Source organism: Pituophis catenifer, unplaced genomic scaffold (assembly GCF_029215685.1).
Source record: "Pituophis catenifer annectens isolate HBS135680 unplaced genomic scaffold, rPitCat1.0.hap2 SCAF_1, whole genome shotgun sequence".
NCBI classification, from domain to species: domain Eukaryota; kingdom Metazoa; phylum Chordata; class Lepidosauria; order Squamata; family Colubridae; genus Pituophis; species Pituophis catenifer.
This window is the reverse complement of record NW_027256881.1, coordinates 215,023,156-215,037,738: the sequence shown is the minus strand read 5'-3', so window position 1 is coordinate 215,037,738 and position 14,583 is coordinate 215,023,156. Positions and strand designations below refer to the sequence as shown.

The window sequence follows — 14,583 nt, the reverse complement described above, 5'->3', positions numbered from 1 at the left end:
CACTCTAGTTTAATGCCCAAATGTACAAGCTATTTGTACAGTACCTTACATATAGCCCTGGCAATAGATAAACATTGGTTCCCAAGACTGCATATTTGCTACAAATAAGCATAATAATGAGCATAATAAACCAGGGTTTGCTTATTTAACTCTTAGTTGCATTCTCATCCTACATATGAGCTTTGGGTGGTCTCCTAATTTCCAAAAGTTTCTTTGGAAATATGCACAAAAGATCACCAATGTGAATGTGGAACAATGCTTTCATCGGTTCTGCAGATAAAAGATAATTCATATACTGTATGTAGTTCATGTTATTAAATTACCTTGAATGATGTCTTCTGATTCAGTTCTTTTGGGATCAAAAGAGTTGAGCTGTGATTCTTTAACAACGAAAGAAATAAATCAATTAACTTGGAATTGTGAAGTGGTGAAGCAAGTGCTAAGAGTTTTCTGATACTTCACTGGACATATTTTGACTTATCGATCTAATAGCTTTCATAGTTTTCATGGATTCTCAGGTAAGAAATATGTGCCTCAGCATTTCAGCTTTGAAATACAGAACTGGCTTGCTTCTTTTGGAGGTTTGAAATTAGTCTTTTCAGCATTATATATTTTGCAAAGAAACATAACCAGTTATGTGCAAATATATACAACTATTCAAAATCAATCCTGTCTGTCTATCTGTCTGTCTATCCCTCCATCCATCTTTCAAATATTGGGAGTAGATGTTCTGTCCCCATCTCACACATGCACCCCCACAGACAGGCAACAGTTAAAGTACTCAGCTGACAACAGTTTATCTGATATCAGAATTGGCAGCAACTCAGTGGCTGGCTGCCAGGTATTCTTTACTCACGAGGGGGGAGTTTCTCCCTTCGTCCGGGAACAAAGCCAAAACACAATAATCAACAAAGTCCAGTAAATACAAAGAAGGTCGTCCAATATCCGTTTTTTGCTTGTCACAGAGCTGAACCGGCCACCACACCCTCTTTTATACCCTGTGGGGTGTGGTCCAATGACTGAGCCTAATCCCTGGCACGCCTCTTCTTCTGTCGCGCGCGCTTATCTCTGCAATGCTGCCGAGGATCCAGCCAAGACTCATCTCCCTCATTACTGTCCACCTGTGGCTGCGTGGACGTGCTTGGCCCCAGGCCTAACTCTTGACCTTCGGCGGACACCGAAGGCATTGCCAGAGAGGAGGGTCCTGGAGAGGGAGGCCTTGCCAACTCCTCTCCTTCATTCTCAGAGTCCTCTCCTGCCGATAACACAGGCTCAGGTAACGGAGCCACAACAGTAGAATGGGACAACTCACCATGGCCAATGCACTGCAGCCAACTTGCCACTGTCAACTCACTGCAGGACAATTCAACAATTCAATTTAACAATTTAAAATAATTTTAAAAAATAATTTTTGTTATTCACATTTCATTTGTTCCTCCTTTTGCATCCTTTCTTTGTTATTATGTAACCCTTGTCCTGCAGTGAGTTGGCTGTGGCAAGGTGACTTGGATACAGTGAGTTGTCCTGCAGTGACTTGGCTACAGTTATTTGGCCATGGCGAATTGGCTGCAGCAAGTTGTCATAGACCCTACTGATCTGATAGATCTGGTCTCAGTGATTTGTTCCTTAATTACATATACATATACATATACATATACATATACATATACATATACATATACATATACATGTTATTATTATTAAATGAACTGCCCCTGAAGAACATTTGAAAAAATGAAGACAACACCAAAACAAACAAATTCAAAAATAATTTTGACAGGTTTTTTTTATATGCATTTTTCATCATATTTTAAAAAATGTCCTATGTTTATTTTGTCTCCAGGCCCAATTCAAACTTCTGGTTCTTACCACAAAAATCTAAATTACATCTTCTAATATCAAGAAAGTTTATATCGATATAAATACCGGAAAATATTTTGTGTAGCAACATCTCAATTATCTGATAATTTGAATAGAGAGATTAAGCCTGTCAAAGGTTCATTTAATGCAGATAGTAAAAACATTTTAAAAACTATTTTGTCTTTTAATTATTTTATTAGCTCCACTCTCCTGGAAATTTTAAAGTGTTCTTGGGGTATTTTATGTGACTCTTTGATTATAACCTGTTTTTATGTTTGTTATAAATACACTTTGAGACTACAGATAAGATTTAAAACTCAGCTTCTAATACTGAAATTAATAAAGAAATGTTAACATGAAGTTTAATAGTATTGAGATCAGTGAGCTTATTAAAGTTAATATTGTGCCATCCATGTGCTTTGCAAAATGCAAAAATGTTTCTTGCCTTCTTACAATATAAAATGTGATGCAAAAAAGTCAGAAGAAGACGGATAAGAGATAATCATGCCACAAAGTTAAACTGAGTTACAGAAGGCATGAAAGTCAGGAGATTATGCCAAAATCATGACAGAAAAGGGCATTTTCGAGGAGACAACTGAATTGAAATAGAAGTGGCATCACTCAAGTGTTCTGAGAGGCAGTTTCAAGCACAAAGGGCAAACAAAGGAGAAAAAAAAGTTATTTGAGTAGACAAGAAACTAAATGCATTTATAAATATTATACTGTAGTTGTCCACAACAAGAAGGTAGCAGAGATTTACCAATAGACTGTTTTTGATGATGACTGGGCATGGAATAAAAAGCTACAGTATCTACCACAACTGGATTTTCTTTGTGTGGATTCCTTGAGATTTAAGTTATCCTGCAAAATCCACATATTGCTACTGATTCTTCTAAGAAAGACTCCTTTGTATTATTCTATAGAAGTGATGGATTTCAAATGGTGTAACAGACTCAGTGAGGAATTGCTATCTGCAATTCCTTTTCTTTCTTAAATACAAAATAGAGTATTTTTTCTGTGCAGGGGTAGAAATTTCTGATCAAAGTAATTAAAAAAAAAAAAGCCAGCCAAAAATTATTGTCTTTTGGCCTCCCTTAGAACAGCTTTCAAAGGAACTTGTTCATTTCCAACAACTATTTCAGTGTTAAATCCCATTTAGTTACACACAGAATAAAAAAATGTTCAAATACATTATTTTCACTCTTTAAGCCAAACGTGGAAACAAAACAAAACAAAAAAAATGTGCACAAAGTGTAACTGCAGTAAATTTTCCTTGGTGACACATTGCAGGTTAAAATCTGCCAAAATTATAACAACCACTCTATAAAAACAATTTGGGCAGCTGCTGATTTATTACCTGCATGGTATACATCTTACAAAAAGCAATGCTTGACTTGCTAGGTCACCAAGATATGTATGGCAATAACAATGTGTAGCAAAAGGAATATATAGAATACAGTATAGGCCATAAATGTGGAGTTCATGAAACTCACCTTCTGCACAATAGCCCATGCATCCTTGAGTAGGTTGCAGGAGATAAACAAGGAATTCCCCACAGTGTCTAACTGAGATGGGGATTTGAAAGAGGCAACAGTCTTTGGTGCTTCCAGAAAAGAATTGCCAGGTTCCACAGGCAGTCAGTGCCTTTCTCTCTCCAGGAAGTGGGAGAGAATCTGATTGAAGGGATAGCCAGATTGGGGCTTGGGTTCCACATTTGTTCATCTGTGGAAAAAAAAAAGAGAGAGTATTTAAAATTCAGGAGTAGAGCACTTAAACCAAGGCTGTCAAAGTCAAGGCCCATGGGCTGGATCAGGCCCGCAGGGTGCTTAGATCTGGCCTGCGGGGCCACCCTGGAAGCAGCAAAGGACCGGCCCATGGTGCCTCTGTCAGTGAAAATCTTCGCTTTCGGCTGGGATGGCTTCCCGAGCTCCATTTTCACTGGCAGAGGGTTACAGGAGGCTATCCCAGCCAAAAGCGGAGATTGGGAGCCCGTGTTTGCTGGCAGAGCACTCAGGCCATCACAGGCAGCCCTGACACGAGTGATGTCAAGCTGGCCATGCCCATCCTGGCCACGCCCCACCCTGAGGTCAAACACAACCCTGATGTGGCCCTCAATGAAATCAAGTTTGATACGCCTGACTTAAACAATATACTTCTTCCAATGAATTGTGGAAGCAGGCAAGACAGAAGGGACTGAGCCCCAAATGACATTATCTTGTCAGGTCTGACCAGTGATTCAGCTTTTGCCAATTATGTTCAAGCAAAAATTGGACCTTTGGTGGTCTATCTCTAGCAACTTCTGAATAGAATTCTGCTTAGGAGCCCAGTTAAGTCAGTTAACAATCAAGAGACTCTGTTTCTCAAAGCAAATCATTGCTTTGAGAAACAGCAGCAGTGGTAGTATTCAGGTGGTTCTATCCGGTTCAGGTAAACTGGTAGCAGCGGCTGCGGGAGGCTCTGCCCACCTGCCCAGATGTCATCACGTCCCGTTTTGACCGTCTGTGCATGCATTTGCGAACCGGTAGCGAAGGTAAGTGAATACCGCCCCTGAACAACAGCAACAATGTGAAGAAAGCTTTAATGCAGAAACACTTTTAAACTACAAAAAGGCACACTTATCAAGTCTGTTCTACATTACTCTGACATTTCAACACTTTACTAGTGCAATATACAGTTGCCTTGACTATAACATTGTTTCAATGTTGTAAAACAGTATTATTTCTTTTAGTGAGCAAATATTACTTATCTTAAATTAGACACTAAAAATTCTGTATATAAAATATCGTAAATGATTCGAGCCATACTCTAGAGACAATACTAAATTAACTTTAAACGCTTTGCAGCTTGTTACCATAATGGAAGATGGTTACTGCACTAAGTTTTTGCCTGTATTATTTATAGAACACATTTACTCTTATTTTCTGCCTTTTAAAATGGTAATCGTGGTTTCTATGATCCCAGATTAAGCACCCTGTCCTTTATTCATTTAGCTTCTCATCAATACCAGAATCAATGATAAAATATTATAAAAGATTAATGTGATTTCTCAATTTTTTGCTATGGGCAGGGGCAACTTCTCAGGAAAGATTTGAGAAAAATGGATTAATTTTTTTTTCTCAGATAATCACTCTTACTGTACCATTCTCCCTATAAATAGCTATGACTGATATTGGTTAAAGATTCTGCCTTAGATACTGAAAGTTTCTGCAACAGTTAGAAACTTGCACTTTTGGGAAGAAAAGGCTAGGAATCCAATATTAAGATTATGTAAGGTAATAACAATCCATACAGCCATGGTGGTGTAGTGGTTAGAATGCAGTACTGCAGGTTACTTTTGCTGACTGTCACTGACTGCAATTTGGCAGTTCGAATCTCACCAGGCTCAAGGTTGATTCAGCCTTCCATCCTTCCAAGGTGGCTAAAATGAGGACCCAGATTGTTGGGGGCAATAGGTTGACTCTGTAAATTGCTTACAGAGAGCTGTAAAAGCACTGTGAAGCAGTATATAAGTCTAAGTGCTATTGCTATTGCTATTGCTAATAATGCAAATATATATGGAATTTCATAGCTAGAATTTAGCCTGGTCAACTGAACACTATGGCAACTCTGATTTCTGAATATAGAATGCTTCCAATACTAAGAGATGATGTAATTTGTATTAAGTTATTCATTCTAGATTGTAAATGTTTTTCTCTGCTTGATCTGTTCTCGGAACTCTGCCAATTATTATTTATTTGTATGACCAGGATTCAACAGGCTACGTTCAAATCTACCCTCAGTTACAGTAGCAGTTTGGGTGACTCTGGGCTTCATTCTTCATTCTTTCAGCCCAGCTTACTTCACAGAATTGTTGCGTGGAGAAAAAATGTGTGCTGTCTTGAGCTCCTGGAGAAAATGTGGGATATACAAGCCATGATTAAGTACCTCTTAGCTTACTATGATATGTGAATCCTGCCTCAGTGATGTTTCCTGTCTTCACAAATGATACCTCATTGGAATCTACGTTGAAAGAAAGAAACTTTTTTGAAAGAAAAATGTTCTGTGAGATCCTCATGGCACATTTTTACCATGTCTATTTTACTGCTGTAATCAGTTACACTTGAGCAATGGCTGACTTTAGAGGCATTCAGTCTCTGTGAATAATAATCTTACGCTGGGGAGGAAGATACTGTTTGGTGAACATTTCTTCTCAACAGATGTATCGAAAGTATCAGATGAACTTGAAAAAAAATTGACTAATGGATTAAAAAAGAAAAGTAAAAAAATCCTAGCACAAAGTGGTGTGTGTGTGTGTGTGTGTGTGTGTGTGTGTATGCTTCTCTCAGCAAAATATACACATGAAAACAGATGTAAGTGGCTCATTTTCAGCTTTCAAAAACTGATGATTTCTGGAGTTAACAGTTATCACTGTAAGTGTAGATAAGTAAAATGATGCACAACTACAGTGAAACCACTGAATCTGAGTGCTGTGTAATGTTTGAAAAAAATATATAACAGAAGTTAGGTATCTTTCTTTTGCGCAATTTTGCCAGAGTTCTTAAAGAGTTGCAGCAGCTCTTTTGTAGCATTAAAGAAATGGCTCTTGTATATGACAACAGGGTTGGATTGGGATCTCCTGTAAGTTATGTTTGCTTCACTGTAGTTCTGTCAGCTAAAGTTTACATGGCATGCCAAGAAAGACACACATTAGCTCATACACACACACTGGAAGGCTCCCTGAGCACTGAGAATAACGAGTTAGGCAAAATAAATTAATATCAAACAATTTGACATGGTAAATTAATTTCTTGTTTGAAAAGCAAACCTTTTGTTTGAAGTTAATGATACAGTAATATTTATTTTAACAGGAAGTGGCAAATTGGGAATGTTGTTTAATATTCACAGAGTATTATTGTGGAAGAGGTTAAGGTCATGAAATATAAACCTTCTCACTATGCTGCATCCCTTTGCTCTTAGTGCTGCTGGTATTTAAATATGTCTTTTCTTTTTTGCATTTGTTCATATCAGTGTGAGGCTTTTGCTATGATAGCCCCTCCACTCAAAAATCCCCCATCCCTTTCTAGAGGGAGCAATGAGGTAACCCTGCTGTTGTCTGTTTTAATGCAATGCAGATAAAATGCATTATGTGCCAAAGGATCTTGAGGTGGTTTAGAATACAAAAATAATTAATTTAATTTAACAAATCATTCATATCCTCTGTATACATTTTCTTACAAATTTGTACTTCCTAGTGCTGAGCAGTACACTGATCTATGGAGGGAAGGAGGGAGGAAAATGTTCCAGTCCTTGATTTGAACCAGTCTGATCTTTGCCTGCCACCTGACTACCAGTCTTCTCATGCCAGAAAAAATATTGTGTACTTCTGGCCCAGAAAATGCTTTATTGTATAGATCCGTGATGGTGAACCTATGACACACGTGCCACAGGTGGCACGCAGCACCCTCTCTGTGGGCACGCAAGACGTCACCCCAGTTCAGCTCTGCTGTGCATGTGCGTGTGCCTCCCACTGGCCAGCTGGTCATCAGGTCTCTGCCGCGCATGCATGGGGATGGGACGCTTGTAGGGGGGCCACGCGTGCATGCTCATGGGGATGCTGCAAAGGTCGTAACTGTGAAAAACGGTCATAAGTCACTTTTTTCCAGTGCCGTTGTAACATTGAATGGTCACTAAATGAACTGTTATAAGTCAAAGACTACCTGTAATAGCACCATTTTATTTAACAAAGCCTTTGTTGGATCATTCTCCCTTCAGAGATCAGGAGAGTCTAACTCTGCTGGCCTATTGTGAAGCACTAAAGACCTAGTACTGAACCTGGTATCCTAAATGTGCAAAAGCTGCATTGTATTAAAAAGCTAATCCTAGCGATATTAGTGTTGTCGAATATGTATTTTTTCTTGACTGCTATGGATTTTAATTTTTGCATTTAATTTTTGCATCTGTGGAATTGTTGATATTCTGTTTGTTCTTGTTTGCCACCCAGAGTCATTTGTTGAGATGGATAGCTTTACAAATCAATTAAAGCCTTGGTGACACAGCAGACTAAAGTGTTGTTAAATAGCACCAGCTGCCTGCAATTACTGCAAGTTCAAATCTCACCAGGCTCAAGGTTGACTCAGCCTTCCATCCTTTCGAGGTAGATAAAATGAGGACCCGGATTGTGGGGGCAATAAGCTGACTTTGTATAAAAAAGAACACCACTTAGGGGGGCCCAAAAGCTCTACTAAGCAGGTATATACAAAAGTATGAAGGCTATTGCTTAACGCATTGTAAGCTGCCCTGAGTCTCCGGAGAAGGGCGGCATATAAATCAAACCAATAAATAAATAAATAAATAAATAAATAAATAAATAAATAAATAAATAAATAACATAAAGAATAAATTAGTTTCTAATGTTTGCCTAATTAGAAGCTATCATGTATTTAGCTAAAATTCAGCTAAAATATTTTTAATGAAATCAGGAAATCCCATTGTCTAGCCTATATCTTACTGTTCATTTTCATATTTTGCTGATATTTCTTAATCTAAGCAGCACTACCGTGGGATAGGTATATACCACTAACAGTTAATCTATCCAATTATTTGATGGACAAATATCACATTTTTTTAAAAAAAAAAGTGGAAGAGCTGTCCATTTCAATTAAATGATAAACATACTAGCATTACTCTGCTATATTTTGAGTTATCTATTTTATCCTCTTTCTTCAGGATTTAGATAATCAAATGACATATAGGCTACCACTGATTAAGTATTCACAGATTGAGCATTCCTAGTTATATGGGGAGAAATCATGCTACTGGTTTGTTTATGAACTGCGTAGATACTGTATGTTATTAAATATAAGTAGGAGTTCATGTGTGAATCTCTTGCTTACATTTAATTGATATAGCAAGTTCTTCAGTATTATCCTGGCTGTTGGTTACAGACTGTTTAGAGCCTCACATATTAAATGTTCCATTTAAATTAATTGAAAAGTAAACAATATCTCAGTCTTGGCATCACATGTCCTAACCGTATGACATATTCATTAAGGTATATTTCAATATATTTCATTCATTTAGTTTTCCAGTAAATGTTAGTAAATCATTACTATCATTATCATTTCAGCCATTGTCTATCCACTGAAGGATGAAGGCCTCTTCAGTATGCTTTCAACCAATATAGTCCTGAGCTTCCTTTTGCTAATTGGGTCCGCTATACTTGCTGATGTTGTCAATCCATCTTGTTTTTGTCTCTTTTGCGGACACTTTTTATCAAGTGGGAGCCATTCTAGGACTGCCTTGGTCCACCTGCCATCAGTTCTTCTTGCTATGAGACCAGCCCATTTCCATTTCAATTCCTAATTCATATTAATTCATATTGAAATATGAGGTTGCAAAGCTTGAAAAGGCTTGAAAAATTACAGGAGGTTTCACATCTGGAGTAGTTTGATTAATATAATTTAAATGAGATGTTATTAACTCTGCTGCATATATTTGGTTCAGCTCTAATGGATTTCCCCTTATTGAGTTAAGTAGCAATTAGCATCTAAAATATATACATTTTTCTCTGATAACACATAGATCCTAATGCCATGGCACTGCAAGGTATTTCTGAATGAAGACAGATTCTTAATAGGAGAAGTGAAACAATAACTGCATTCGCACTGCCTTTAATATAGTCACTGAAGAAGTTTCAGTAGACGAATGATATGAAATATTTATAAACACAAAACAATCATAAATGCATCAGAGTATGTGTGATGAGGAAGCAAGCTTGTATACATGTTCTTATGATGTATCTGAAATCATATGAAGCTCAGTTCATATATCTGTACATTTGTTTATATAATATTCAAATAAGTGGAAACCCATCTGGATCATGCGGCAGCCTATGTATCTTGCTGCAAAGAATCTTAACAGGAATCACACTTAGTAAGTATATAAAACACTTTTACTCACTAGCATTGCTTCAGTTTACTAACAAAGTGGGGGGTTGGTATTATAGGGTTGCCAGGTGTCCACTATTTGAGCGGACAGTCCACTTTTTTCACATTATGTTCACTATTTTTTTTCACAAAATAGTGGACATTTTTTTATTCAAAAGCTTTATGATGAAATGGTACGTAATCTAATGCTGTACAGTCTAAGAGAATAAGGATAGGAGAATCGTGTTTTGTCTTTTTTTTCATAAATTAGAATGAGACAAAGATCGAATATCCATTGAACTCGATTCTCCGAAAAAATTAATGACGAGATTAAAATAAAAATATATTATAAAATTATGTACAGTTCACATTTTTAAAATGTATTGTAGCTTGTGTCGACTGACCTAAAATGGCATGTTAAAATGTTTGTAAGAAAATATATAATTTAATTGTAAATTTTTTTTAATTTTTTTTTACTACTTAACCCCCCCCCCACTTGTCCGCTATTTTTTGGAAGCAGAACTGGCAACCCTAGTTGGTAATCATGGGGATATCTGATTAACTATACCTTGAATTTCATTAGTCATGGGATATACACACAGTCAACAAATGGATAGTGTTAATCGGGCCATTTTGATCTTTTCTAGAAGGAAGCTATTATATTAAGTGTTAGATTAGAGTTTACATATTTTAAGGTCACAAGAGCTGCACAGATTGTTCCAAATTCAGAGTGACAATTTCAAACGCTCACAGCAAATCATCCTACATTCCAGAATTTTTCTTCAGCTGATATCAAATGTTTGTTATTAATATTTTTAAATGTACGCCAGGAAGTTAAGATGTGGGGGGCGGGCGGAGGGGGAGCGGCGGATAAGATTTTTTGTTTTAGGGATTTTTATTTTCATCAGGGTGTCATGATATGATGATGATGATTGCAATCTTTATACCCCCAGACTCACTACTGTGAGATGGCTTTAAAATTGAATAATTTTTAAAACTAATTTACTTTGTGTAAAATGTAGCTCAATTTGTTGAACATACAGATTTTAAAATTATCACCAAAAGGCTAAGGAATTAAGAACACAAACATGAAAAAAATATTTTAAAGATATGGTTTTTAATTAAAACTATTTTTAAATAAGTTTTATTATTATTATTTTTTAATCAGAACTCCTGACTCAGTTTGAATCCTATTTTAAGTTGTAGTTTAAATGAAGAATTTTTTTATGTGAGGTGGTGCTTTGAATTAGAAAGTTATTATTTCTTTTGAATTACAAAGTTATCTATAAAAGAAGCAAAGCAATATATTATTTATTTTGAATCAAGAAGCTATCCATCAAAGAAGTAAAACCTCAAAGGTGCTATAACCTTTAAGTCACTGATCAGAGCTGCTGAAGATTTTCCGTCAAGCAAATGCCCAATATATTTTGAATTACCTACTTTCCCAGCGGCAGATAATGCATTATTTAAAAATTTCCGGGGAAAAAAAATGAAAATAAAAAATAAGTTCTTGAATTGCTTTGTACTTGCCACTTAATCCAGCCACATATTTCATATGGCTCAAAACATGTCAGCAACAGGTTTGAACTATAATACAGTAAAAGTGTTGAACTATTAATAATATTTCAGCCTGTGAAATGCATTTTTTGAGCTTCAGAAAGCATGAGGTGAATTCATTTGCATATAAAAGGAACAAATTTGATTAAATCTGTATATCAAGCTGTTCCCTGTATGAGGAAATTCCTTTGTGCTTCTAATCATACATTGTTCCCTTTTAATGCACCGAACTCACTAATTAAGATAGAAGAATGCATCTGAGGCAAGATGGTGCCAGTCAAGTACTCCAAAAAGCCTTCTCCAGTCTGGTGCCTATCAGTTGTTTGGGTCTGTCATTCCAGAAATCCTAAATATTATAGGAGAGGATTCTAGGAGTTGATGGGCATTTCTGTAGGGCTGTGAGCTCAAAATGTCTGGGGAGAACCTCGGTTTATAAAAAAGTTATTGAGAGAGCACATTTCATTCCATTTCATTTTATCTAACTTACTTCTATACACTTAGTTGGCATTTCTGCAGGCTTATTTTCAATCATGAAGCGGTACCACCCTTGTGGAAGTGAATGATCACAAATCATGTCCTGAATGGCTTTTTCCTGTAATTCCAGAGAATCAAAATGAATGCTGCGATAGGCGTGATGGAGAATACGATGTCCTTCTGGAAAGCATTCTGGAGCTAAGGGCAGAAAAGGAAGAAAATAGAAGTATCATAACTGTCAATAAAAATCAATACATTGGTTGTATCTATAACTTTACATTCACTTATTAAATCACAGCTCAGTATGAATGAATGTTTGCACAGAGCATTTTGATATCTGTCTGTAGACTGTTTCTAGAAGCTAAATGACATGTTACCTTTACTAAGCAGAATGAGCTGAATACAGTACACACACACACACACACACACACACACACACATATATATATATATATATGTTTTCTCAGGTTTTCGTGGGTGTTTGTATGTAGGTCTTTGGTTATTCGGGTCTTCTCCCACGTAAAATTGGAAGTGTCTTGGCGACGAAGACGTTTCGACGAAGTCTCATTCGTCATCTTCAGGCTGGTGTTCTCGGCTTCGCTTTGCTCCTGGAAGCACGAAGCCGAGAACACCAGCCTGAAGATGACGAATGAGACTTCGTCGAAACGTCTTTGTCGCCAAGACACTTCCAATTTTACGTGGGAGAAGACCCGAATAACCAAAGACCTACAATATATATATATATAATTTATATTTTGCTGATAAAGAAATAAAGGGAGACTAGTATAGATCTATTTCAAGATTTTTAGCTTTCATCAGCTAGCCATACCCTTACTCGGATTCGAACTTGGGCTTCCTGCATGTTAGGCAGTTGAATTAACCTTCTGAGCCACAAGTTCTCCTCCCTTCATCAGCTTGAGCCAGGGGGAAAGATTAAATGTTTTTCTATCGAGACACCTGGTCTACCCCAACATGTGGAGGGGGCATTCTGCTCCCTTTCGCCTTTCAGCTCCAATCCAGGAGCCCTCAAGCAGTCGCATTCACTGTGGCTCAGAAGCCACAGTTAATTCAACTGCCTAACATGCAGGAAGCCCAAGTTCGAATTCGAGTAAGGGTAAGGCTAGCTGATGAAAGCTAAAGAGCTTGAAATAGATCTATACTAGTCTCCCTTTATTTCTTTATCAGCAAAATATAAATTTGGTATAAAATGGTTTGTTGTGAATGTGACTGCTTGAGGGGTCCTGGATTGGAGCTGAAAGGCAAAAGGGAACAGAATGCCCCTCCCCATGTTGGGGTAGACCAGGTGTCTCTATAGAAAAACACTATATATATATATATATATATATTCTTTTTTTCTTATTCCAAAATAGGGATGACTGAGAATTTCATTCAGTTTGATTTCCAATTTCCAACAGGTATATGCTTCTTCTTTCAGGGACTAGAAAGAATAGGTGATTTATTTTCTTTTAATGAATATATGAATTGAAGGGGAGAAACAAAAATGAAAGATGAATCCATCTTAACAGCTTGGAGAGCTTGAATCTAGCACTTCAGTTGGAGCCACTCTGTAAATGTCTTTGACTTTGTAAAATATTTTTTATTCAGTGGAAAGGAAAATATAAATACCTTTCAAAGGCAAGAAAAATTCTACAAAATTTTCATTTATGTCTTGCCAGGAGTTTGAACCTCCACAGTTATTAGGGTTCTCTATGAGTATGACTCCACTTTCATTGTACAATCATTGTTCAAACTAATCTGGATTCCTATGAGACTATTCTGCTTGCAGGGCTCATGAGACATGTCAGCCATCAATTTCTATCACCTTGTATCAATAAAAAAAATCTCAAACCACTGAAAAATTCTAGAGGATGAACAAAACAAACAAATATTTTTCACAGGGCAATAAAGCTTTGTAAATGGTAGATTCCAATGTAGCAGGATAGTTAGATCTTGAACTAGGACCACTCTTTGTTACTGTGTGACTTTTGGCCAGTCACTTTCTCTCAACTCAGCCTACATCACAGGATTGTTGTGGTGGGGGAAAATAGAAGGGAGCATTACACATGGTGCCTGGTGCAGGATACATGCTGCCTTTAGCTCCTGAATGAAATATGCCATATAAATTTAAAGAATAAATATTAAATCATGTTCATGATGGCCTTTTATTCTTCTTTACCCTTATGGATTCGTAATCTTTCACCATTATATGTTGAAAATAGCAACTTTGATATTGCTGTTATGGATAGATAATAAACCTGTTTGCTACCTTTTTTTTTTTTTAGCTTTGAGGTGCACTAGATATAATGTAAGAAAAATGTGACATATAAAGATAATAAATGAACATTAATTCAATTGCATTCTTGATGGTAAACAATCTCCTCCTCCTCCTCCTCCTCCTCCTCCTCCCTTATTGATTCCTAAACATTAACCGCTGTGTTAAACAAGATGATAGTGTCATGCTTCTGTTTTGGCATATTGTATGCCAAAATGTTGAGAATGCCTTTTACAACATGCCAAACAGAAGCATGAGAATCTCATTGGATCTCTCCCTTTCTTTCTCCTTCCCTCTCCCTCTCTCTCTTGCCCCTTCATGGATGCCACTAGATTTAAACACATTAGAATAGAATAGAATTCTTTATTGGCCAAGTGTGATTGGACACACAAGGAATTTGTCTTGGTGCATATGCTCTCAGTGTACATAAAAGAAAAGATACATTCGTCAAGAATCACAAGGTACAACATTTAATGATAGTCATAGGGAACAAATAAGCAAAAAATTAGAAGCAGC

General features: G+C 36.8%; 1 protein-coding gene across 1 annotated transcript in view; it reads right to left on the bottom strand.

Annotated features, from left to right (window-relative positions):
* VWDE (von Willebrand factor D and EGF domains) overlaps positions 1-14,583 on the bottom strand; it is a 194,995-nt gene that overhangs the window by 179,413 nt on the left and 999 nt on the right. The window contains exons 2-4 of the mRNA XM_070934354.1: positions 11,809-11,993; positions 3,354-3,582; positions 324-380 (exon numbers count right to left, since the gene is read on the bottom strand). Coding sequence (XP_070790455.1) covers positions 324-380; positions 3,354-3,582; positions 11,809-11,993 — 471 coding nt within the window. The remainder of the gene's footprint in view (positions 1-323; positions 381-3,353; positions 3,583-11,808; positions 11,994-14,583) is intronic.